The sequence below is a fragment of the Nicotiana sylvestris genome, chromosome 7 (genome assembly GCF_000393655.2).
Source record: "Nicotiana sylvestris chromosome 7, ASM39365v2, whole genome shotgun sequence".
NCBI classification, from domain to species: domain Eukaryota; kingdom Viridiplantae; phylum Streptophyta; class Magnoliopsida; order Solanales; family Solanaceae; genus Nicotiana; species Nicotiana sylvestris.
In genome coordinates this window covers 165,011,467-165,037,018 of record NC_091063.1, presented here as the reverse complement: position 1 = coordinate 165,037,018, position 25,552 = coordinate 165,011,467, and the positions used below count along the sequence as shown (strand labels likewise).

The following is a 25,552-nucleotide window of genomic DNA, read 5'->3' as shown; positions in this document are numbered from 1 at the left end:
TCGACAATGACCCAAATTGCATCAAACTTCCTCAAGTTCTACGGAAACCCAACTACGAAGTCTATTGTAATGCGCTCCCATTTCCACTCAGGTATATCCCTCTGCTGGCGTAGGCCACCTAGCCCTGATGCTCATACTTAACTTGCTGGAAATTAAGGCACCTCACTATATACTCAACTATGTCCTTCTTCATGCGCCACCACAAAAAATGTTGCCTCAGTTTGTGATACATCTTCGTAACACCTGGATGAATAGAATACCGAGAACTATACGCCTCCTCTAGAATCTTTCCACTTAATCCATCAACATTAGGGACACATAGACGACCTTGGAGTCGTAGAACACCATCCTCACCGATAGTAATCTCTTTGGTACCACCCTGTAGTATCGTCTCTTCAAGAACCAATAAGTGTGGGTTGACATAATGAAGAGACTTGATCTGCACGAATATTGAAGACTAGGCGACGACACATGCAAGAACTCGGCTGGGCTATAAAATATCCAACCTCACAAGTCTGTTAGCCAAGGACTGAATGCCGAAAGCTAATGGCATCTCCTCTTCTGAAATGAATGTCAAACTACCCATACTCTACACCTTTTTGCTCAAGGCATCCGCAACCACATTTGTCTTTCCTGGGTGATAAAAGATGGTAATATCTTAATCCTTTAGTAACTGAAGCCACCTGAACTGCCTTAAATTGAGATCCCTTTGCTTGAACAAATTCTGCAAGCTACAATTATCGATGTAAACCTCATAGGACACCGCATAAAGATAATGCCTCCATATCTTAAGAGCATGAACTATCGCGGCCAACTTCAAATCACATATAGGGTAATTCTTCTCGTGGGGATTCAGTAGTCATAAAGCATATGCAATAACTCGCACCCTGTATCAATACACAACCCAAACCAACACGTGAAGCATTACAATACACAGTATACATCCCTGAACTGCAAGGCAACACTAACACCGGTGCTGAAGATAATACAGTCTTGAGCTTATAAAAAATCGCCTCACAATCATTGAACCATCAAAATGGAGCACCATTCTGGGTCAATCTAGTCAAAGGTTCTGCAATAGATGAGAAGCCCTCCACAAACCGGCAATAATAACCTGCTAACTTCAAGAAGCTCCTGATCTCAATTATTATGGTAGGACTTTAGTCGTCGTGGTAGGACGAGGCCAACTCTAAACTACCTCGATCTTCTTGGGATCAACCTTAATACCCTCACTTTATACAACATTCCCCAAGAATGCCACAAAATCTAACCAAACTCACACTTGGAGAAATTAGCATATAACTTTTGTTCCCGCAAGGTCTAAATCCCCACTCTCAAATACTGTTCGTGCTCCTCCATGCTACGCGAGTAGATCAAAATGTCATCAATGAAGATAATGATAAATGAGTCAATATATGGACTGAAACTTGGTTCATAAAATCCATAAATGCCGCGGGGCGTTAGTCAAACCGAAAGACATCACTAGAAACTCATAATGGCCATATCTAGTTCGCAAAGCCGTCTTCGGAACATACGAATCCCGAATCTTTAACTGATGGTACCCCGATCTCAAGTCGATCTTAGAGAACACCCTGATATCCTGAAACTGGTCAATCAAATCATCTACATGCGGCAATGGGTACTTGTTCTTAATGGTAACTTTGTTCAGCTAGCAGCAATCAATGCACAACGGCATAGTCCCATCTTTCTTCTTCATGAATAACACCGTTGCACCCCAAGGCGATACACTCGGTCCAACGAACCCCTTTTCTAGCAACTCCTCAAGCTATTTTTTCAACTTCTTCAACTTTTTCGGAGCCATGCGGTACGGTAAAAAAGAGATATACTGGGTACCTAGAGCCAAATCAATACATAAATCAATATCACGATCTGGTGGCATGCTTGGAAGATTAGAAGGAAACACATCGAAGAACTCTCGGACCATGGGCACTGAGTCAATCATTGGAGTCTCTGTGGTGGTATTCCGAACATAAGCTAGATAAGCCAAACAACCTTTCTTGACCATGCGTTGAGCCTTTAGAAAAGAGATAACCCAACTAGATGCACTAACAGATGAACCTCTCCACTCTAATCTAGGAAACTCTGGCATCGCTAAGGTAACAGTCTTGGCATGGAAATCAAGGATGGCATGATATGGAGATAACCAATCCATGCCTAGGATGATCTCAAAGTCGGTCATATCGAGCAACAGAAGATCCACTCTAGTCTCATAACCACAGAAAGTAACAATACATGACGGGTAGATAAGATCTACAACAATAGAATTGCCCACCTGTGTGGACACATAAACAGGAGTACCCAAGGACTCATGAGGAACACCCAAGAAATGAGCAAACAGGGTTGAAACATATGAATATGTATACCCTGGATTAAATAGTACCGAAGCATCCCTACCGTAGACAGAAATAATACATGTGATCACGGAATCTGAGGCCACTACATCTAATATGGCCGAAAAGCATAGAAACTAGCTGGAGCGCCACCTGACTAGCCTCCACCTATCGGGCCTCCACCTCTAGAAAGACCCCTACCCACCTGCCCTTCGCCTCTAGGCGGTCGAATATCTGGTGCGGCAGCAGGTGCTGTAATCATAAGCTGATGACCGTACTGTATTGCCTTGCCCCGAAGTCTAGTACAAAACCTCTTCATGTGGCCAGGATCCCCTCACTCGTAACAATCCCTCGAAACGGTGGACTGCTGACCTAAAGTCTGACCCTGATGGTCTGAATACCACTAGAAAAGCCCTGAATAGCTGGTGGGCGGTAGGAATTCTTTGGCATGGTGCTGAAATAGGGCCACATTGGAACACCCTGAGAAGGCTGCGGTGCTGGATATGTAGGCATGCTAGGCTAACCCCTCCCAAACTGACCTCTCCCCCAAGATGGAGCACCACTGAACTCTCCAAAATAACAGAACCGTTTGTCCCTCGGCACCTGCTCTTGACTCCACTGACGAACACACTTGATCCTCCGAACTATCTCCACAACTAGCTCACAAGAAGTCCCCATCTCAACCTCTGGGGCCATAGTGTCCTTGATACCAGAGTGCAAACCTGCAAAAACATCCATACTCTCTCTACATCGGTGGGGAGTATCATAATTGCGTGGCGAGACGACTCAGAAAATCTCGCCTCACAGTCGGTCACTAACATCTGACCTTACTGGAGCTGCTCGAGCTAAAACCGCAACTCTTCCCTCTTATAGGATGGAATATACCTATCCAGAAAGATACGCATGAATTGGTCCCAAGTCAAGGGAGGAGAACCCGCTTGTCTATCGAGAAGATATGATTGCCACCACCTACGGGCCCTGCCCTCCAGCTGAAAAATGGTAAAGTCCACCCCGTGGGGCTCCAATATCCTCATGCAGTGTAGTCTGTCCCTGCAACAATCAATAAAGTCCTGGGGTCCTCATGTCGCTCACCTTCAAAGACATGAGTGTGTAGCCTGGTCCATCTGTCCAGTAGCTTATATGGCTTGCTGGCCGCAGCTGGTCAGGGCTCAGGTATAGCCCGCTGCAACTAGATAAGCTCCGCCCACCTAGGGTCTGATATACGATAGCTACATGCCCTAAAGCCTGGGCGATAGGGGACTACGCTCCCCCTCCTGCCTGAGATATGGTTGGATCTGCTGGAAATAAATCATCCTGAGTCATAGAATCCATGAACCGCAGCATACAGACCATGACCTCCTTGAATCCCGATGCGGACATGAAATCTACCGTGATTGGCTCTGTTGTAGCCACCTCGCCCTCTCCTCAATAATAGGATCCTCTATTGGATCCACTAGTGGCATAACTGGAGAAACTCTAGGATGTCCACATCCTCTACCATGAGCTGGAGTCCTCCCTCAGCTTCTGCCTTGGTCTATAGTAGCAGGGGGAGCAGCTCCTCTACGGTTAGGTACATCTGCAACGTGCGTTCTCACCATATCTGAGAGAATAAGAGAAAGATACTTAGCACATCATCGACTTCAGGATAGGAGATGAAAAAGATTAGTTTCCTAACACCCTATAGCCTCTCGAAGATAAGTAAGGACGTCTCCACATCGATCTGCATGACTCTATTAGGCCTGCTCATAACTTATGAGACCTACGTGAACCTAGTGCTCTGATACCATGTTGTCACGACCCAATTTCCCTAGAGGACATGATGGCGCCCAATATAGCCGTTAGGCAAACCAATGTTGAACTAGCCATGTATTTATTCTTTTTAACAATTTCAAAATAGTTGATTTTTATTTATTAAATAAGTAAGAGGTGAAAATATTTAATAAGAAAAAGTGTCAACAAATATAAGAACAGGTGTGGTGAAATTAATTCTCAAAAAGCCATCAAATGTCTACAAGCAAAATTTCAAGACCTGGTGTCATAAGTGTATGAGCTACTAGTAAAATATACGAAAACACTAAATTGCTATCTCAGATAGAGTAGACAAGAAGTAAATACAAAAGAGAGACTTTGGGTGCTGCAAAACAGACTGGAAAAGCAGCTTACCACTAAGTCTCGGAGTATCAGGGGAGCGCGCCGGGATGAGTTTCAGATGCACCTGCCTCATATCCTGCACGATTAGTACAGAAGTATAGCGTGAGTACATAAACAATATTTACCCAGTAAGTATCCAGTCTAACCTTGAAGAAGTAGTGACGAGGGGTCGACATCGACACTTACTATAGGCCAACAATAAAATACATAAATTATAAATAAACATGTGTTATGTAAATAATAATAATAATAATACAATAACAAGCAGTGAATAAATGATTCTTTCACTAGTAAATTCCAACATCTCTAACCAACACCTACTAACTCCAAGTCAATTTCTATCATTAAATAAATTATAACCTCTCAAGCCATAAGATAATATCAGGTATAATTAAGCTCCGAGTATTATCACGCATGATTTATGCCGAGGTCGTATGGCCCGATCCAAAAATAGATTGTGTGCACTGCTGAGGGTCTAACGACACCATAAATGGATATATTAAGCTAACAAGGCGAACGACCCACTCCCATGAGAATAAAGAAGTTTACCTCGCTCGCGGAAGTACTTGCGACACGAGAGGACATATATTTCTCAAAGTTATTAAATATCTTTCTATTCTTTCCCCAAAATAAGAAATCTAACTAGGAAGTTTTCAACTTTAAAATCTCTAGCCTCATATCTATTCAAGATAATTAATATGCATAACAAACATGACAGCACAATTAAAGCATGATGTAAACCTAAGACGACCCCAACATCTCATAGAATATAGCTACGCACGGACTCTCATCACCTAGTGCGTACGTAGCTCCTCACACAAGTAATTCACAGAAAAAAATACACCTAAGGGGATGAGTTCCCTCTTACAAGGTTAGGCAAGAGACTTACCTCTTTCTCAAACTCACTTTTGGTCCACAAATACGCTCAAAATCCTCATCTTGGTGCTAAAAACCCCAAAACTAGCCAAATATTATATAAATAAGTCAATATATATTCAAAATTTCATAATTTAACTATTAGAGTAATTACCCACCTTTAATTGAAAGATTCCTAAAATTTACCACCAGGCCCACATGCCCGAATTTCCGAAATTTTCGAAGATAATTGTTACCCATAAACCCGCGAACTCGAATATATAATTTTTACCCAATTCCATAATTAGTTTCGTGGTCAAATCCCATTTTTATCAAAACCTAGGTTTTTTTCAACTAATCCCAAAATTTTCATAATTTTCATGTTAAAATCTACCAATAATCTATGTATTTAACTTACATTGGATACAAATTACTTACCTTCAATAGCTAGGTGAAAACCCCTTTCTAAAAAGCTCTAAAAATTGCCCAATAAGTGAATAACTGAACCAAAATAGCCTAAGTCCCACCTTAAATGAACCTCACTACCCATCGATTTCCGCTTCTTCGGACCTTGGGTCGCACCTGCGACGCAACTTTTAAGGAAGATAACGAGCCCAGCTTTGGGTGCACCTGCGTAATACCACCGTACCTGCGAGCCCACTTCTGCAGCTCGCTTCTCGCACCTGCGACCTTGCCCCCGCTAGCCTTCTCTGCACCTGCGATCCCTCCATCGAAGAAATGAGTCTCCTTCTATGGACACACTGGCCCCTCTTCTTTTTGCTTTTGCGAGCGAGACACCGCACCTGTGGTGCCACTCCTGCGGCCATTCCCACCGCAGGTACAAATGCACCGGATGTCAGGCACTAATAACTCTTCTCCAAAGAGCAAACAAGCTTTGACGACCCTCAGAATCCTATACGGGGCCCCGAGGCCTGACCAAATATACCAACAAGTTTGTAAAACTAAAACGGACTTGCCCGCACCCTCGGAACTTGGAAAATATCATTAAAACGAAGAATCACAACTCAAAACCAAATAGAATCAACTTATGAACTTCAAGTTCTTCTAACTTACTCCGAATGTGCTGAATCATACTTAAACTACTCGAAATGACACCAAATTTTGTGTGCAAGTATTAAATCACTATACGAAACTATTACCTGGCTCGAAATCCCAAACGGACCTCAATAACACCAAAACCTACTCCAAACCAAATTTAAAGAATTTTAAACTTTCAATGTGCCAACTTTTAACTCTATGCGCTGAAATGCTCCCGGGTCATCCAAATCCCTATCCGAAAATACACCCTAGAACAAAATCATCTTACGAATCTATTGGGAGCGTCAAATCTCGATTCCAAGATAGTTTACTAGAAATATTGACCCAAGTCAAACTTAACCCTTTAAAGCCAATATAAAGGAACTAAGTGTTCCGATTTCAACCTGAACTAACCATCCCCACAAGTCATAAAATAGTAAAATCACATACAGAGAATCTTATTTATAGGAACGATGATCTAAAAAGCAAAACGAATGGTCTGATCGTTACACTTGAGGAATCTCCAATTTGAGGCTTTACAAATGTAAAAGTTAAACCCATTAGTTATCCATTGGTTATCCATTTTCTAAGTGGATAATATGGTTCTTATCCATACTTGATCCGTTTTTTAAAAAGTTCATCATCCAACTTATTTTGTAATGAATGATATGGGTGGATAACTATTTTCTTTTATCCATTTTGCCACAACTAGTCCTATGCAAAAACATGAGCGTGATAACTTTGATTTTCATTTACGCAATTAATACTAATTTTTCCATTACATTTGATTCATATATTGTTTGCCCATGATTTTATTCATCAGGAGATTCTGATAATTACTCATATTGTTATTTGCCGGGAGATATGGAAGGTGAGATATGTACGTAGTCAGATATGGATCCTCTAGAGTTTAGGTGGCTAGAATACTCCATCAAATACTCTAACACCTTAGATGGTCTATTGTAAAGAATCTGAAGAAGGATTGGGCCAACCAATGGGATGTCATTTGCCAACAAATTTATGTACTTGTTCCTACCGTTAAAACTACTATTGTTAGATGGATTAAACCAGTGGCAAATTTGTTTAAGATTAACACATATGGTAGTAGAAATGAAGAAGGGGATATGGGATCAGGGGGCATCATTATAAATTCTAGTGGTGTTTTCATTATGGCATTTGCACAAACACTAGGAAGGGGTAGTAATAACTTAGCCGAGGCTAAAGCCTACTAATTGGAGTTAAACGGTGTATCGACCATGGATATTGCAATTTGATTTTAGAATGTGACTCTTTGATCTTAGTTAACATGTTGAAAGGCCTGTACAATCCAGCTTGGCAAATGTAGGACATTAAGGATATTCTACAACTCTTACAATCTTGCGAGTTTTCCATCCAGCATTACTACTGTGTAGCTAATCAAGTAGCAGATGCATTAGCTAAATAGAGCATCATTCATGGGAATTCTTTCTTTTATAAAGGGAAGGATCTTCCGAATCAAGCAACAGGCCCATACGTGATGGATAAGATACAAATGGCTACATTTAGACACAACGGAAGAAGAAAATTTGTCACTGAATCCATGTAATTTTTTATATAGCATTTTTTGAGAGATCCTTTCAAACGTAGGTAGATTTTCTTACGTACATTTGATATGCGCTTTTTGTATATAGGGAAGAAAACTACTCTATCTTTGTAAGGAGTGGTTGTAATGAACAGAGGTCAGGTGGAATATTCCCTCTGTTATGTGCTCTTTTTGCCGGGATTATATAAAAAGAATGTGCCGCCTAAAGGTGTAAAGTTTAAGAAAAAAATTTAGAATGAGAGCATTAAGTAATTCTTTCCATATTTTCAAATTAGGGGATACTATTGCTTTAATTTTCATTTATCTATTTTATTTCCTTTACTTTGATAAATGTAACGACCCGACCGGTCGTTTTGAGTATCTGCACTTTGCTCGGTAGATTGAGGGCATGAATATCTCTGTATGATGTATTATGACTTGTGTGAATCAACGGTTTTGGTTTTCAGGTTATTCGGAATTGATTTGGAAAATTGAATTTCATGATTTAAGCTTTAAAGTTGGAAGAGTTGACCAAGTTTGACTTTTTCGTATTTGACCTTGATTGGAGATTTGATGGTTTTGTTAGGTCTGAATGGTAATTTTGGACTCGGGCGTATGCCTAGATTTGCATTTGGATATTTCAAGAAGGTTTTGGTGCTAATTGGCGAAAGTTGAAAGTTTGGAGAGTTCATAAGTTTGACCGGGAGTTGACTTTGATGATATCATATTCGGGTTTTGTTTTCGGGAATTACAATAGCTCCTTTATATCATTTGGGACTTGTGTCCAAAATTTGAGTTCATTCCGGGTTGATTTGATATGTTTCGGCACGTGTTTTGGAAGTTGGAAGTTCAAAGTTCATTTAAGTTTGAACTAAGGTGTGATTCATCATTTTGATGTTGTTATGTGTGATTTGAGGCCTCGATTAGGTCCATATTATGTTATAGGACTTGATAGAATGTTCGGATGGGGTCTCGAGGGGCTCGGGCGTTTTTCGAATGGTTTTCGGACCATTTTTCTTAATGTCGTTATTGCTGGAGTATACAGATGTCTGGTGTACCGAAACATTCTTCGCGATCGCGAATACAGGAATGCGGTCGCGTAAGGAAATGTTGGAGCAAAGTATTTCTTCATCTTCGTGTTCGCATAAGTTGTGGTAGATTGAGCATCGTGTTCGCGCAGGTGCGCACGCGTTTGTAGTGTATAGTTGAGCTGGGCAGGTTTTCATGGCTTCTTCACCGCGTTTGCGAGCCTGGGGCCTCGTTCATGTAGTGACTTTTTGAGGGTGAGCTTTTTGTGCAGTGCGATCGCGATGTTTGTTCCACGCTCGCATAGGGTGATTCTGGGTAGTGAAATTTTCTTCTTGTCACGACCCAAAACCAACCGTCGTGATGGCTCCTATCGTAGAACTAGGTCAGCTTCAACTCAACAACCCAACACAAAAAATATAACTTTAAAATAATGACGGAAGCAGTTAACATTAAAGAAACCCTTTTGAAAACATAATAAATCCTAAAGTGTGATATAATCCAGCCCAAAACCGAGGTGTCACTGAGTACATGAGCGTCTACTTGGAATACAATCCACTACATTGTCTAAAGAAAACAGCTGACAAATACATCAAATGATAAGGAGGAGAGTCAAGGCCTGCAAACGCGGTGCATCTACCTTGGTAGTCTCCAAAATCTAGGATCCTCAATTAGCAACCGCCACCGTTAACAGAGTCGCCTGGATCTACACATGAGGTGCGGGGAGTAACGTGAGTACACCAACTCAGTAAGTAACAAGTCCAAACTTTGGACTGAAAGGTAGTCACGAACTCAACCACATCAGATATAATAGAGCTATATGTACAGAAACGTAGGCGTGCTTTCAAGTTAAATAGACAGCTCAAGGAAACATAGTAAATACATATCAGAACAATGTATGGTATATAACTCAACTATCTCTATATGCCAATGCACATACTATATGAAATGCACCATATACTCGCACTCTAAAGTGGTCAACCACTCAGTACTGTATATGGCCATCCGGCCAAGGGAAGATCCATCCCAAAATATATACAACACTGACTATAAGTCATCCAGTACTAAAGAAAAAGGGCAATCCAACCCTGTGGAGAAATCCATGTCCAGGTATCAAGTACTTCGGACAAATCCATGTTCAAGAAAATTCATCCCTCAATAATATCATCTGTGTTCACTGGTGTGTATTATAGACTTCGGAGGGGCTCCTACAGTCCAAGCGCTATCATAATCATCAATATAACCGCTTCGGCGTGCAGTCCGGTCCCATAACTGTCACTCATAATCAGGCACTCGACCTCACTTAGTTATCAATCTCTCTAGTCTCACCCACGGGCTCACAATGTTATGAAAACAAACCCGAAACAATGATATAATGAATCAATAAATAACTGAGACTGAGATACAATAAAAAAATGCATGAGCATGACCAAGTACGGAATATAAATGAAAATAGTAAGATGACAACAAGAAACGACCACTAAGGGTCCCAACAATACCGGCAAGAAGCCTAAACATGATATCTAGGATGATTTACAGCTCAATTACTTTATCACATGATGAAAACATGGATATCAACGGGATATAGTCACTAAATGGTGCCATAGAATCACTCATGTCACAATTCTCACGGTTTACGCCCGCATGCCCACACGCCCTTCACTTAGCATGTGCTTCACCTCAATACCAATCACATATCACATAATTTGGGGTTCCGAACCCTCAAAACCAAGTTTTGAAGCGTTATTTACCTCAAACCAATCAAAATCCTACTCTGCAATGCCTTGCCTTTCAAATGGGCTTCCAAATGTCTCGAATCTAACCACAAGCATACAATACGATCAATATAGGCTGAAGGAATCAATTCCACAAGAAAAATACCAAATTATAACCAAAATCCGAAATCAGCTCAAACCCGGGACTCGGGCCCACGTCTCAAAATCCGACAAAAGTCACAAAACCCGAAAGTCTATTCACTCATGAGTCTAACCATACCAAATTTACTCAAATCCAATAATAAAATCCCATTCAAAACCTCAAAATTCTATCTCAAGAACACTTCCTGTTTTTCCTCAATTTTTCACCCCAAATCACAAATTAGATGATAAAATTAAAGATATAATCATGGAATTTAACCAAAACCAAGTGAGAAACACTTACCCTAATCAACTACGCGAAAATCTTTTTAAGAATCGTCCAAATCCGTGATCTCTAGCTCAAAATATGAAAAATGAGCTCAAGCCCTCGATTTTGAATTTAACACTGTCTGCCTAGATTTTCTTCTTCGTGGAAGCGACCGTCCTCTAGCGTTCTTGTAGATCAACTCAGACTGCCTCTCTGCTTTACTCTTCACGAACGCGATGCTTTACCAACTCAAACCTTCACGAATGCGACCCTTACCTCGCGAACGCGTAGGCTAAGGACCTGGGGTCCCCAACTGGCTCACTCCTCTTCGCGAACGCGACACCACTCATGTCTTCGCAATGCACACACTACCCTACCTTTTGCGTTTGCGTCCTCTCCTTCGCGAACGCATAGAACAAAAAATCCATCTAAAAAACACTCTTCGCGAATGCGAGGCCCCTCTCGCGAACGCGTAAGAGGAAACCAAAAACAAAATAGAGCAGCAGACCAGTTATCTCACCAAGGAATAAATGATCTGTTAACCACCTGAAACTCAACCGAGGCCCTCGGGACTTCAACAAAACATACCAACGCGTCCCATAACATCGTACAAACTTAGTCAAATCTTCAAATCACTCAAAATAATATCAAAACACCAATTTACACCCGGTCTCAAGCTTAAAGAACTTCTAAACTTCCGAATTCTACAAACGATGTCGAAACCTACCAAACCACATCCGAATGACTTCAAATTTTGCGCACAAGTCAGAAATGACACCACAAACCTACTCCAACTTCTAGAATCCAATCCGACACTGATATCAAAATTTTCACTACTGGCCAAAATCGCCAAAATTCTAACTTTCGCCAATTCAAGCCTAATTCTACTACGGATCTCCAAATCACATTTTGGACGCGCTCCTAAGTCCAAAATAACCTACCGGAGCTAACAGAACCATCAAAATTTAAATCCGAGATCGTTTACATATAAGACAATATCCGGTCAATTTTTCCCACTTAAGCTTTTAATTAAGAGAATATGTGTCTCAGTTATTCTGAAATCACTCTGGACCCGAACCAACTAACCCGGTATATCATAATATAGCTGAAGAATACAAAAGAAGCAGGAAATAGGGGGACGGGGCTATAACTTTCAAAACGACCGGCTGGGTCGTTACACTTCTTCACGATCGCAATTTATTAATATGCCCAATTATTATAAAGTACTCTATTTCTGGGGTTTCGGTCATTTTTGTATAATAGGAGCTATGAAGCTCGAAATGAGGCGATTTTTTGAAGTGATTTTTACCATATGGATTGGGGTAAGTGTTTTCTACTTGGTTTTGATTATATTTCATGAATCTATCCACGTTTTTAAGCATTTGGTTGATGATTTCAAAGAGAAAATTGGGGATTTTTGACTAAATTTCATAGAGTGAATTTTTGAGTTTTGAACATCGACTCGGAGTCGAATTTGAGTGAAACTAGTATGGTTGGACTCGTAATTGAATGGGTTGCCGGATTTTATAAGTTTTGTCGGGTTCCAAGGTATGAGTCCGGGTTTGACTTTTTGGTTGCATTGGGCTTTTGATTAAAGATTCTCCCTTTATCAATTGAAGTTGTTTCCTTTAGCATTATTTGATGTTCTTGAGTTGCTTTTGGCTGGTTTTGAGCCGTTCAGAGGCTGGTCCACACGGGATGGCATTTTTAGAGCATCGTTTGCCTTGCTCGGTGTTGGATTTGGCTTTTTTGAGGTACGAAACACTTCTAAACTTGGTACTGAGGGTATGAAACCCCAAATTACGTGTTATGTGATTGATATTGAGGTGACGTGCATGATAGGTGACGGTCGTATGGGCATGCACTATGTGAATTGTGATTTAGACGATTCTATGAAACTATGTAGCTATCTTATATAAACACTTTTACTGTACTATATTTGTTAGAGTACTTGATTTTTAATTTATGCTAGAAATCATGTTTAGGCTATATGCTGATACTATTGGGACCCACAATGGTCGTTCTTTATTGTTGAGTTATTTGCTTAATTGTAGTTATGTACTCAGCCGCATTCATCATTACATATCATATCTCAGTCTTTGTTATCGTATATTATCACATATTATATCATTGATTAAGGATGCTTAGCATAAGTGATGTGAGCCCGAGAGACTGGAGAGATTGATGACTGAGGGAGACCAAGGGCCTGTTGTGAGTGATATTTATGGGATCAAGTTGCACGCTGCAGCAGGCTTTATTGATTCATGCCATGATTTAGCTTATTATAGCGCTTGGGTTAGATCGGCCCCTTCGAAGTCTGCACATCCACAGTGGGCGCAATTGCTATGGATTTTTGGGTTGGATCTTCCCTGGATTCATTTGCATTGGGCTGGATTTGCCCTTGATTTATTTATATTTGGGTTGGATTTGCACTGTACATTACCGAATGACTGAGTGTGTTGAGTATTGAGCATGATGAGTGAGAATACGAGACCGTGAGATTGACTACTCTGAGAGTGTGAATACATGAGTTCATCACTAATATGTATTGCATTTGACATGCGTACTTGAGACACAAGCATAGAGATGTATTTCCTCATTCTACTTGGTTTTAGTGGCATTTATGATTTCACTTTCTTGTCAGCATATAGGTACAGAGATGTACTTTACTCATGCTATCTGAAAATGAAACATCTTAATTATTATTGAAAGATTTTTGGAAAAAGTTACCGTTTTCAAACTTACTCATATTTTTTGTATTTTTGGTGAAAGAATTGGGATTTGCTTTTATGCTTGAAAAGCATGCTTATTTTTCGTAATTGTTAACGAGTTGAGCATCTTATCTCTGAGTTATTTTCTTGTACCATTTTTATTATATTGTTATGAAACGTGGCTGGTTATTGGAGTGGGACTCTGACCCTTGTCCCAGCTCATCACTACTTTGAACTTAAGGTTAGGTTTGTTACTTATTGAGTACATGTGGTCGGTTGTACTCATACTACACTTCTGCACCTTGCGTGCAGCTATGGGATGTTGATGTGCTGCGTACGACAGGAGATAGATATGAAGATGTATCTGCGTTCCAGTTCTGGCTATCTTGTGCTTGGCAGCATTAGATTCGAATTCTGTTTATTTACATTTCAAACAAATGTTGTAATTATTTCAGTTCAGTCTCGTAAAAATCTAAATCTTAGAAGCTCATGATTTGTACTACCAGTCCTTGGGAAATTCTTATATAAAAGCCTAGTGGGTTGAGCATCTTATCTCTGAGTTATTTTCTTGTACCATTTTTATTATATTATTATGAAACGTGGCTGGTTATTGGAGTGGGACTCTGACCCTTGTCCCAGCTCATCACTACTTTCAACTTAAGGTTAGGTTTGTTACTTATTGAGTACATGGGGTCGGTTGTACTCATACTACACTTCTGCACCTTGCGTGCAGCTATTGGATGTTGATGTGCTGCGTACGACGGGAGCTAGATCTGAAGATGTATCTGCGTTTCAGTTATGGCTATCTTGTGCTTGGTAGCGTTAGATTCGAATTCTGTTTATTTACATTTCAAACAAATATTGTAATTATTTCAGTTCAGTCTCGTAAAAATCTAAATCTTAGAAGCTCATCATTTGTACTATCAGTCCTTGGGAAATTATTATATAAAAGCAGTTGGATTGTCATTTCTTCTTTTAATCAATCTCATTAAATTGGATAGTTGTTAATTGACTTACCTAGTGAGTTGGGTTAGGTGCCATCACAGCTAGTTGGATTTTAGGTCGTGATAATAAAAATGAGAAATTGTGAGGAAAAAACATGTGTGAGAAAAATAATAAAGAAGAAATATAATTGGGAGACAATGACCTAGTAATTAAACATGAAAGATGTTCTATCAAGATGGAATAGTAATACAACCGCTTATTTATTACACTCGTTTAGGACTCAAAAAAGGACACACACAAAGAGGAAAAAAGAAAACAAAAGGGACGAAATACAAACGGATCCATAAGTAAATAAGATCAAAGCAGACAATCCCATTTCTTATTCTTCTTCTCCTCATTATTGCATACTACCAAATTGTGCGGTTGTAAACTCAGATTGTTCCTCCTCCTTACTCGATCCTGCATCACAAAATCAAAGAAATGCAAATCAATATACAAACTTCCATTAAAAAAAAATATTGTTTTACCAAAAAAACTACTTTTGGCCAAAAAAAAAAATTGGCCAAACAGGCTATTAAGACCCAAGATAAAGAAACCCTTCGTTCACATGTAAGACAATAAGCAAACCGCATCTTTGGCATTATTAACTATAAAATTGATGCTGTTTAACTAAGTACATATATTTATTGTATGATCTTCAATTTATATTAGTAAAAAAAACGCAGGAACTAGTAAGAAAATTTAATCATCCATCTCATATTTCGTCTCATTTGGCTATTCAATGGAGAGATTTATAGCCTATTTGGCCGTGCTTCATTTTGGCCAAAACTACTGTTTTTCAAAGTTAAGATGTTTGTAAAGATATTAGAAGTATATATAAAAGTACTTTATGAGCAGAAGTACAAGCAGTTTTCGAGAAGTAGAAAAAAATAATTTTTATCTCATAAATATTTTTTTCTGAAAACCATTTTTAAGAAAAATACACTTAGAAGTAATTTTTAGAAGTTTGCCCAAACACTAATTGTTCAAAAATATTTTTTGAATTGATTAATCAAACACGGGCTGTTTTTCGCTAAAAGTTACTTTCTTGAAAAGCAATTTTGATAAAACATTTTTCAAAATAAATTGATTTTAACGGCACGACCAACATGCTACTATTAGAAGCAATAATTGATGTGTCTACAGAGAGGGAAAGAAGGTGAATTACTTGGAACAGTCAATGTCAGCACTGACAGTGTATGGAAGATTGACACCACAGGCACTTGGAAGATCACCAACTCTACTCCAATCAAGTCCAATGATAGTTTCACCAGCAGCTTTCAGGCAAGTGCATGCAGTTTGACGGTCAGTTGTGGTGGTGGCAACGGCCTCTAATTTCTTGACGCCATCGCAACAGGTTCCCAGAAGCCCAGTTTTTGTAAGGAAAGGTACACAATCTTTGAGGTATGCGTCAACCTCAGTGCAAGTTAGGGCTTCTACGCTGTGCGCAGCTGCCACTATGCACAAAACCAAAAAACAGACAATCTTTCCGGCCATTTCTGTTGTTTGGAGAGATGGTGATGAAGTGATAGAGAGAACAGTAAGAAATAATACTCTTAGTTCTTTGAGTGCTGGGTACGGAAAACTCTTGGCACCTTAGGGTTTTTATAGGGAAGAGGATTGAGTTTGAGTGGAAGAACTAATGGCGTTAGGCTAATTATTTTTATTTATTTATATATATTGATTTATATTTTAGTACCTTCTTGCATGGAACTATTCGATGAACCATGCATGTTAGGGTTTTGGGGTTTGGGCACTATAAAAGTAAAACCCATGCATAGAGATTTTCTTTTTGTTATTTGTTCAAGAATTCTCTTTGAATCAATTTCAGTGCCTACTTTTGTAGCCAAAACAAAGTCCGAAGGAATAAAATACCCCAAACAATTTAGGCAGCAAAAGCGACATAGAAAGGAATTTATCAAACAAGAGAAAGAATATAGTACGAGGCTTTTTTATTTACTCATAAACTCTTGAATCATTCTATATTAGCGGCGGATGTAGCGTTCATTTATCGGATTCATCTGAATCTAGCTTTCAATGTGGAGTATAAATTTATATGTAAAAATCCAGTAAAATAACAATAAATAGTAAATACACCTTTTTTAAAAATATAATGCGTTTAAGGCTAAATACTTTAAAGGAAAAAATTGAACCTACAGAACTTAAATCCTAAATGTGCCTCTGGTCTACATCATAGCTACCTCTCAACCTAAGAAAATCTATAGTAATACCCGCGTTTATAATACGACAAAATCAAATTTGACTAGAAACTAGCAACATATTCCTACATAACATTGACAACAAAACCTAATTAGACATGAATTAAATAACTAGCACATACCAAATCCTAGACAATTTATGATTCGTAATTAATCTTGCTTTAATTTCCAACAAAGTCGAATATTCGAGAAATTTCTGATTTGCACAGTTTAATGGGTATTAGTTATTTATGCTCATTTTTTACATCAATAAATTAAATTAAGCATACCTTATTTTTAGGAGATCAGAAAAAGACCATGTGTATAACGATTTTTGTTGTAGAAAAATCCTCCTTTTCTGGAGATTAAAATACGTGGAAATTGGAATATATAAATCCCTTCAACGTGTAAGCTAAACGAAAGAAACATGCAATAGAGAGATACTGGATGGAATCATTCTCAATTATTTCAGTTGGTGGAAAACACTATTAATCGTCCAAATGAGAAATGAACCAAAACTCAAATAAAAGAACTACAGCTTTTTCATTCATCCAATTAGGTGAGCAAAGGTGCTTCCTTTTTGGGATTGGCAATCCCTTGCTCAGCGGCATATTCTCCAACACATTAGCTTGGGTGTATTTGGTATAATAGAAATTCAATATTTATTATAAAAACTATGCTTTTGAAAAATATTTTTCCGGTACTTACTTGGTGAAAACAAAAGTTTTTTTGGTGGAAAATAAATCTTTATTCAATCATCCCAAACCAAACATACATATTTCTCACCATTCCTTCCTCTGTCATTTTTATACCTTAGCTATATTCCAATCTATCAATATGTTTCTATATATTCCGTATCTATCTATCTATTTTGTTTCTCGATCCAGCTTATCTCTTTTTTGATCTTTTTCTTCTTCTGTACAACTTCCAAACATCTATATTTGCATGTATATTGTATCTGCTCCAGTATAGCTTGTGGTCTTGGCACTTTTTTCATCCAAACTGCTTCATTTTTGACTTTCCATATGTGATAGATGACTGCTGCCAGCACTGCCTGTGTGAATGATCTTTCTATGTTCCCTTTTGCTATTCTTGTCATCCTTCTCCATATCCCTGTCACCTCTGTGTTCTTAATGTTCATACCAAGCCATTTGAGCACTTCAGCTAAGCACATCTTAGAGAATATGCATTAAAAGAATAGGTGGTCAATTGATTATGTTTTTCCTTCACATAGCATACACTCACCGTCCTCAGTAATTTTCATTCTCAATGTTCTGTCTTTTGTTAGCAGTTTCCTTTGCATTGCAAGCCAGCAGATGAAGCTGTATTTAGGAGTATTCATTTTGTTCCACACCCCTCTGCTTCAAGCCCATTGTTCCAGCCTTCCTCTTCTCTAGTGGTAGCCACTCTTTATTGTGTATTTTTCTGTCCTTGTTTGCCTTCCATTTTCTATATAACCTGCTGCATATGTATCACGTATAGAATATATTCTCCTCCAGTACCAGCAGCTGTCTTGTGGGGGATTATATTGCCACCAGTTGTCTCCTTTCAGATAGATATGGTTAATCCATTTAACCCACAGAGTGTCTTCTTTATTTGCGATGTGCCATACATACTTAGCTACAACAGCTTCATTCCATATTAAGCACTCCATAATTCCCAGCCCTCCTTCTCTTTTTGGTCTACAAACAAGGTCTCATGCAACCAGTGGCACTTTATTAAACGTGCCTTTCCCAGCCCATAAGTAGTTCCTACATATTGCCGTAATGTCTTTAAGTACCTTCTTTGGTAGGATGAATATTGCTGCCTAGTATGAATGTATATTTATCAGAACAGAGCTGATCAATTGGACCCTTCCTGCATATTACAAGTTTTTTGATTTCCATGAATGGATTCTTGTACTGAGTTTGTCAACCAGCACTTCACAATCTCCTGCTTTCAGTTTCCTTGAAGCTATTGGCACCCCTAAGTATTTGAATGGCAGCGTCCCCTGTTTGTACCACGTTATTTCACATATACCTTGTAAACATTATCTATCCATGTTTGCACTATATACATTAGACTTTCCACCATTAGTGCTCAGCCCAGATGTATTAGAGAAAGTTTGCAAACCTCTCATCATAAGCATTATACTTCGATACTCACCTTTATAGAACATCAAAACATCATCTGCGAAGCATAGATGATTTAACTTCAAACTTTTGCATTTTGTGTGAAATGCAAATCCATCTAATGTAGCTACCCATTGCATAATTCTTATGAAGCATTCCATACATATCACAAAAAGAAGAGGTGATATAGGGTCTCCCTATCGTAATCCCCTTCTCCCCTCAATACATCCATATAGTCCTCCATTTAAAGCAATCGAGTATTGGGTTGTTGAGATGCATACCATAGTCCATTTGATGAATTTGGAAGGAAAGTTCAATGCATATAACATTTCTTCTACAAATCCCCACTCTACAGAGTCATATGCTTTTTTTAGATCAATTTTAATCAAACAGCTACTTGTTAATTTCTTCCTGTTTACAATTTTACTAGATCTTGACATATCAGGATATTTTGAACTATACTTCTGCCTTCCACAAATGCACTCTGGTTCTCTGCTATTATTGAAGGCAATACACCTTTTAGCCTGTTACACAACACCTTTGATATTATCTTATAGACAAAATTGAAACATGCAATAGGTCTATAGTCCCCTACTTCAGCTGCATGGTTATTCTTTGGGATAAGAGTTAGAGTGGTTCTGTTAATAATCCTGAACATTTTTGTAGTGTCAAAGTACTCCATTACACTTCCAATGACATCTTGCTTTACCACTGGCCAACAATCCTTAAAGAATTGAGATCCATAGCCATCAGGTCCTGGGGATTTGTCTCCTATAATTGACCACAAAGTTGCCTTGATTTCCTTGTCTGTAACTGGAGCTTCCAGTTGTTCTCTTTGTTCCGGTTGAACCACTGGTCCTTTCCTTACTAGATTGATGCACACATGTTGTCTGTCTCCTTTGATTTCCCCCAACAACTTCTTGTAGAATTTTATAAATGCATCTGCTATCCCTTCAACATCTGTTGTCTCCTTCCCTTCAACATCTTTTATAGAGAAAATCCTGTTAGCATTCCTTCTGGCTTTTATCACACTATGGAAGTATTTTGTATTTTGATCTCCCTGCCTCATTTGATGCTTTCTTTCATCAATATGATTTTCTCTTCAATTGATTCAACATTTCTAGGATCGTTTTGGATCTTTTCTTGGCATTCTGTCAAGTTTACCATTGTTGTTTCAGCTCTTTTTTCTACATCTAAAAATCTCTCCTTGTTCAATCTTTCTAGTACACTTTTGGTTCTGTTCAGCTTTCCTACCAATTTGTATATATGTGTGCCTGTATCTTCTTCTCCCATACTTCTTGTACTCTTGTTTGAAATTCTGGTATCATACTCCACATGTTGAAGTATTTGAACTGCCTTTTCCTCCTGCATTCCCTCCTTCCTAGTTTATGATTGCTGGGTAGTTATCATAGATGCCCTCATTCATGAAGTGCACCTTTGCTGCAGGTAACTCAGTCACCCATTCAGTATTAACCAGCACTCGATCTATCCTGCTGTACACTCGACTGTCTCCTCCTTGTTTGTTGTTCCATGTGAAGAAAGCTCCTGAGGATCTAAGCTCCTTCAGACCACACACTTCTATACATTGTCTAAAATCTCTAGTTTCAGCCATAGTTACTTTACTTCCAATTCTTTCCTCCCAATTAAGAACACAACTAAAGTCTCCCATCACAGCCCATGGTACATCCATTTTGACCCCTATCTGATTGGTGTCATCCCATAGTTTCCTCCTAGATGCTTGTTCATTAAAGCCTTATACAAGAGTAACATTAAGACTCAGTCCATTCTCCCTATGCTTTACTGTGCTATAAATCATTTGTTCAGTAACTTTTTTTATGTCAACCTCATATAATTGAGGTTTTCACAACATCCAAATCCTACCTCCCGGATGTTTGTCTAGATTTGTTATAAACGACCAGCCATGACAAAGATAAAAAGAAGCTTTTTGTGTCTTAGCTCTTTTTATCATTGTTTCCAGAAACCCAAACAAGCCAACTCTCAAGTTGTGGATAAACATGTTCATTTATTTCTATTTATCTGGCTTGTTTAGGCTTCTGGCATTCCAAACCCCAATGCTATCCATTAGGGTTGGGGTTTCCCCCACCTTTCCCATGTCCAGGCCCCCCCTCAGCTTCACCTCCTCCATGGCAGGAAGGTTTAGCTATTCCCTCATTTCTGTTGCTCTGTTCAACTAAAGCTGAAAATGAGTTTCCAGTAATAATTTGAGGTTCTCTAATCACTATCCATCTCCTTGCATTACCTCTCCTGTAGTAGAAGTTATCATGTCTTTGTTTCCCCATCACTTGTTTCCCTACCCTTTGTTGGAACTTCTCTTCTATGCCTGTTTCCTTGTCAACTTCTTTACCGATTTCTGTTTGTTCACCTTTCTTGTGCTTTACTACTTATCTCTTCCCTTATATATTTCCTGCATTCCTTCAGCTCATACCCATAATTTTTCCATTTAGTATATAATATTGGCTTCTATTCAAAATCCACCTCTTGTTCCACAATGTGTCCATGCTCATTTTCAAACATTACCGATTTTGGGAATACCTTATTGATTGGTACTTCTACCAACACTCTAGAATATGTCATTCTCTCCTTCATAGTAATGGCTTTGTCTGCTTTCAAAGGATTCCCTACCAGTCCTGCTATTTTTGCTAATGCCTGCTTTCCCCAATACTTCACATTCAGTCCTGGTAGTCTAATCCACACTGTTATATTATCCGTTATCTCCTTCTTTATTTCTATATCTGGCTGCCATAATTTGATTATTACTAGCTTTCTATCAAACATCTGGACTCCTTCTTATACTACGTTAGATCTGCTTTCAGCTGTATGGAATCTGACCAGGAACACACCTCTTTGAAGTTGTGCAACTATATCAATACCCAGCTTTACCCCAATTCTATTAAAATACCCTTCCATGACATTTTGTGGTGGATTAGATCCCAACACATAGCATACAACTCCAGTTTTCCAATATTCTACCTCCTCATGAATGTCTTCTAGTGTTATTTTCACATTACTGTTAATAGGTGATTCTCGTTTCAAGTCCTCACCTTTCTCCAATGGAACAGTAGCTACAATTTTACTCCACGATGTTCTAGATCCTTGAGCTTGTGTCTCGCTTTGTGAATCGAGTGCAATTGCTTCCTCCTCCACCTTATCAGCCCACGATCGTCTACATGCATCACTCCCCTACACATTTTCAGACTGTGTCCTCACTGGTGTTGTAATTGGTGTTGACATAGCTTACACTCGCTCCAAGTCTAATGGTACTATTCTAGTAATTGCATTCAAATATCTTGCTTTCTTCGAATCTTCTATCCTCGGAACACCTTTTCCTCCATGATTTGGATTTGGATTTGTCATTTGATTGTTTTGCCCTCTCACTCCAGCCTTCAATTTCCTTCCCATGTTCAGCATTAGTTGAGAGGAAATTTCATTTTAGAGAGAGAAAGTTAAAAAACTGAATAATAAAGCAGTTTTTGACCCAAGCATCTTCGCTAAAAACAAGAGTTTTAAAAAGTTATTTTTAGGAATATCGATGATAATATTAGCAAATTGGATATGGTTTTTATGAAATTTTTGAGTATTAAATATTGATTATAATGACTTTTATTTGGAACGTAACGATGATATGAAGTTTAAAGTTAAAATGCTAATTATGAAGAAAAATGACTTCCGCTTATAGGTTAGGGAAGTAACTCCCCCCCCCCCCTTTGGAGGAAAATATCCTCTTATTTTCTAGAAAACAAACAATAGACACGTGACTTATTTTCTGAAATAATATTTTACGCACAGTCGGCTTAAGCAAATAAAAAAAGAAAAAAGAATTATTAAGAGATGGTTGATGATAGGCTATAATTACGTATTTTAATCGCTTATTACACTTTAGTTTACTGCACTTTAATTGAGTTTGAGCTTTAATCGCTAGTGTTTTGCACTAAATTGTGTATTTTATGCCATGTAGGAGTGATTCCGAGTTATGTAGATATTATGGAATGAATTCAAGTGATTTGGAGCTTTGAAGTCTGAGTAAAAGCCGAAGGAATTACATTGTGATTGCGTTCGGGGATCAACGGATGATATTTAAGAACAAAACGAAGAATCGAGCGGGCATACGGCGTATTGTCTAGTAAAATGCACATAACTTTTCGCTCAAAATTCTGTTTATGCTCCACAATATATTGTTGTAAACCTATTTAAAAGGGATACAATTTTTATGTTTTACATTTTTCTAAGTTCCCAATACCGCGGCACGTGGAGCGGCACGGAGCACGCTACGCCTGGAGAAATTTCTTGCAACCTGTCAGAATCAGCTCTCTGAACTTCCCCACTATCACCCCGGATGGCGCGTCGCCCAATGCAGTGCGGTAGTGCAAATGTTACATAGTGATTGTTATATTTCGCGGGAGAGAAGATGTTTTTGTCTGGGCCCGACCCTACTTGGTATATATACACGAAAAAATATTATTTTTGGGACTTTTGACACGCTTTAGACCTAGGGAGAGCACGGAGCCGCCGTGGAGATCGGGATTCGACCTAAGGAGGCAAGAACACACTAGGAGCAAGGCAGAGAATTCTTCTACGAGTTTTTTCACTTCCTTCTTCCTATTTCCATTATTGGTTTTGAATTCTAGGATTGTAGTTATGCAAACTATTATGAATAGCTAATTTGTTATCTAGAGTTTTGATGGAACTTATTGGAGGATGACTTTCATGTTACATTAATATAGATTTGTTGTAGTTTTTTCTCTATTTGTTCAACTACGTTTATATTGTAGTTGGTTGAAGAGCTCTCAATCGACTGTGCCTATTTAGTGTGTATTACTCGGAAGAGAGAGCATATTTAGGTAGTTGTTGAACAACATCACTTCTAACATATATAAGGGTCAATATGGAAGGTTTAAAGGTGGGATTAGGAATAACGAAACTTTGGTGCGATCCGGGTGAGCCGTAACTTAGTGGCAGCTAGCGTAATTCGGAAGAATATGTCTAATAAATTATAGTAGTTACTCGGGAGAGAATTACAATACTCAGAGTGTTCATGATCGGTAGAGAATACTTAGGCAAAATTACATAAAACGTAGTGGGAAGATTTCCAACAATTGGGGAAATCATAACTCTAGACCTCCTTAATCTTTTCTCAGCCCGTAGTATCTTTAATTGTTAATGTACTACTTTAATTTAGTTTATTAGATATAAAAATCTTAAAGATTGATTGTAATGATCACATTTTATTTGGAACATAACGATGATATTAAGTTAAAAGTTAAAATACATGAAGAAAAATGACTTCCGCTTATAGGTTAGGGAAGTAAATTTTCCCCTCTTTGGAGGAAAATATCCTCTTATTTTCTAGCAAACAAATACTAGACAAATGACTTATTTTCTGAAACAATATTTTACGCACAACCGGCTTAAGCAAATAAAAAAAATAGAGAAGAAAAATTAAGAGATGGTTGATGATAGGATATAATTACGTATTTTAGTCGATTAATACAATCTAATTTACTGCACTTTAATTGAGTTTGTGCTTTAATCGTTAGTGTTTTGCACTAAATTGTGTATTTATGCCTTGTAGGAGTGATTCCGAGCTATGTAGATATTATGGAATAAATTCAAGTGAATTAGAGCTTTGAAGCATGAGTAAAAGCCTAAGGAATTAAGACGGGATCGTGTTCAGGGATCAACGGATGATAGTTAAGAACGAAACGAAGAATCGAGCGGGCATATGGCGCATTGTCTAGTAAAATGAACATAACATTTCACTCAGAACTCCATTTGGGCTCCACAATATATTGTTGGAAAGCTACTTATAATAGCTATAACTTTCATCTTTTACGTTTTACCGAATTCTCACTACCGTGGCGCGTGGAATAGCGCAGAGCGCCTGTGGAAATTTTCTACAGCCCGTCAGAATCAGCTCTTTGAACTTCTCCACTACCGCCTCGCATAGCGCTCCCCCTATGCGGCCCGGTAGTGCAAATGTTACAGAGCGATTGTCCTATTTCGCGTGGGAGAAGGTATTTTCTGCTAGGCCCGACCCTACTTGGTATATATACACGGAAAAATATTATTTTTTGGACTTTTGACACGATTTAGACCTAGGGAGAGCACGGAGCCGCCGTGGAGATTGGGGTTTCGGCCTAAAGAGGCAAGAACACACTAGGAGCAAGTCAGAGAATTCTTCTACTAGTTTTTCCACTTCATTCTTCCTATTTCCATTATTGGTTATGAATTCTAAGAATTTAGTTATGCATACTATTATGAATAGCTAATTTGTTATATACGATTTTGATGGAAACTATTGGAGGATGACTTTCCTGTTACATTAATATAGATTTGTTGTAACTTTTTCTCTATTTGTTCAACTACGTTTATATTGGGGTTGGTTGAAGAGCTCTTAATTGACTATGCCTATTTAGTGTGTATT

At 38.6% G+C, this 25,552-nt stretch overlaps 2 protein-coding genes across 2 annotated transcripts; both read right to left on the bottom strand.

Moving 5' to 3' along the window:
• Positions 1-1,786: 1,786 nt before the first annotated feature.
• On the bottom strand, positions 1,787-3,089 carry LOC138874078 (uncharacterized). Its single transcript, XM_070152583.1, has 2 exons — positions 2,891-3,089; positions 1,787-2,385 (listed from the first exon to the last, which is right to left on the bottom strand). The coding sequence occupies exons 1-2, from the start codon at positions 3,087-3,089 to the stop codon at positions 1,787-1,789; spliced, it is 798 nt and encodes a 265-aa protein (XP_070008684.1).
• Positions 3,090-14,965: 11,876 nt separating this feature from the next.
• Positions 14,966-16,372, bottom strand: LOC104237122 (non-specific lipid-transfer protein 1-like). Its single transcript, XM_009791208.2, has 2 exons — positions 15,970-16,372; positions 14,966-15,221 (listed from the first exon to the last, which is right to left on the bottom strand). Exons 1-2 carry the CDS (start codon positions 16,296-16,298, stop codon positions 15,212-15,214), a joined length of 339 nt encoding a protein of 112 aa, XP_009789510.1. The 5' UTR covers positions 16,299-16,372; the 3' UTR covers positions 14,966-15,211.
• Positions 16,373-25,552: the final 9,180 nt, after the last annotated feature.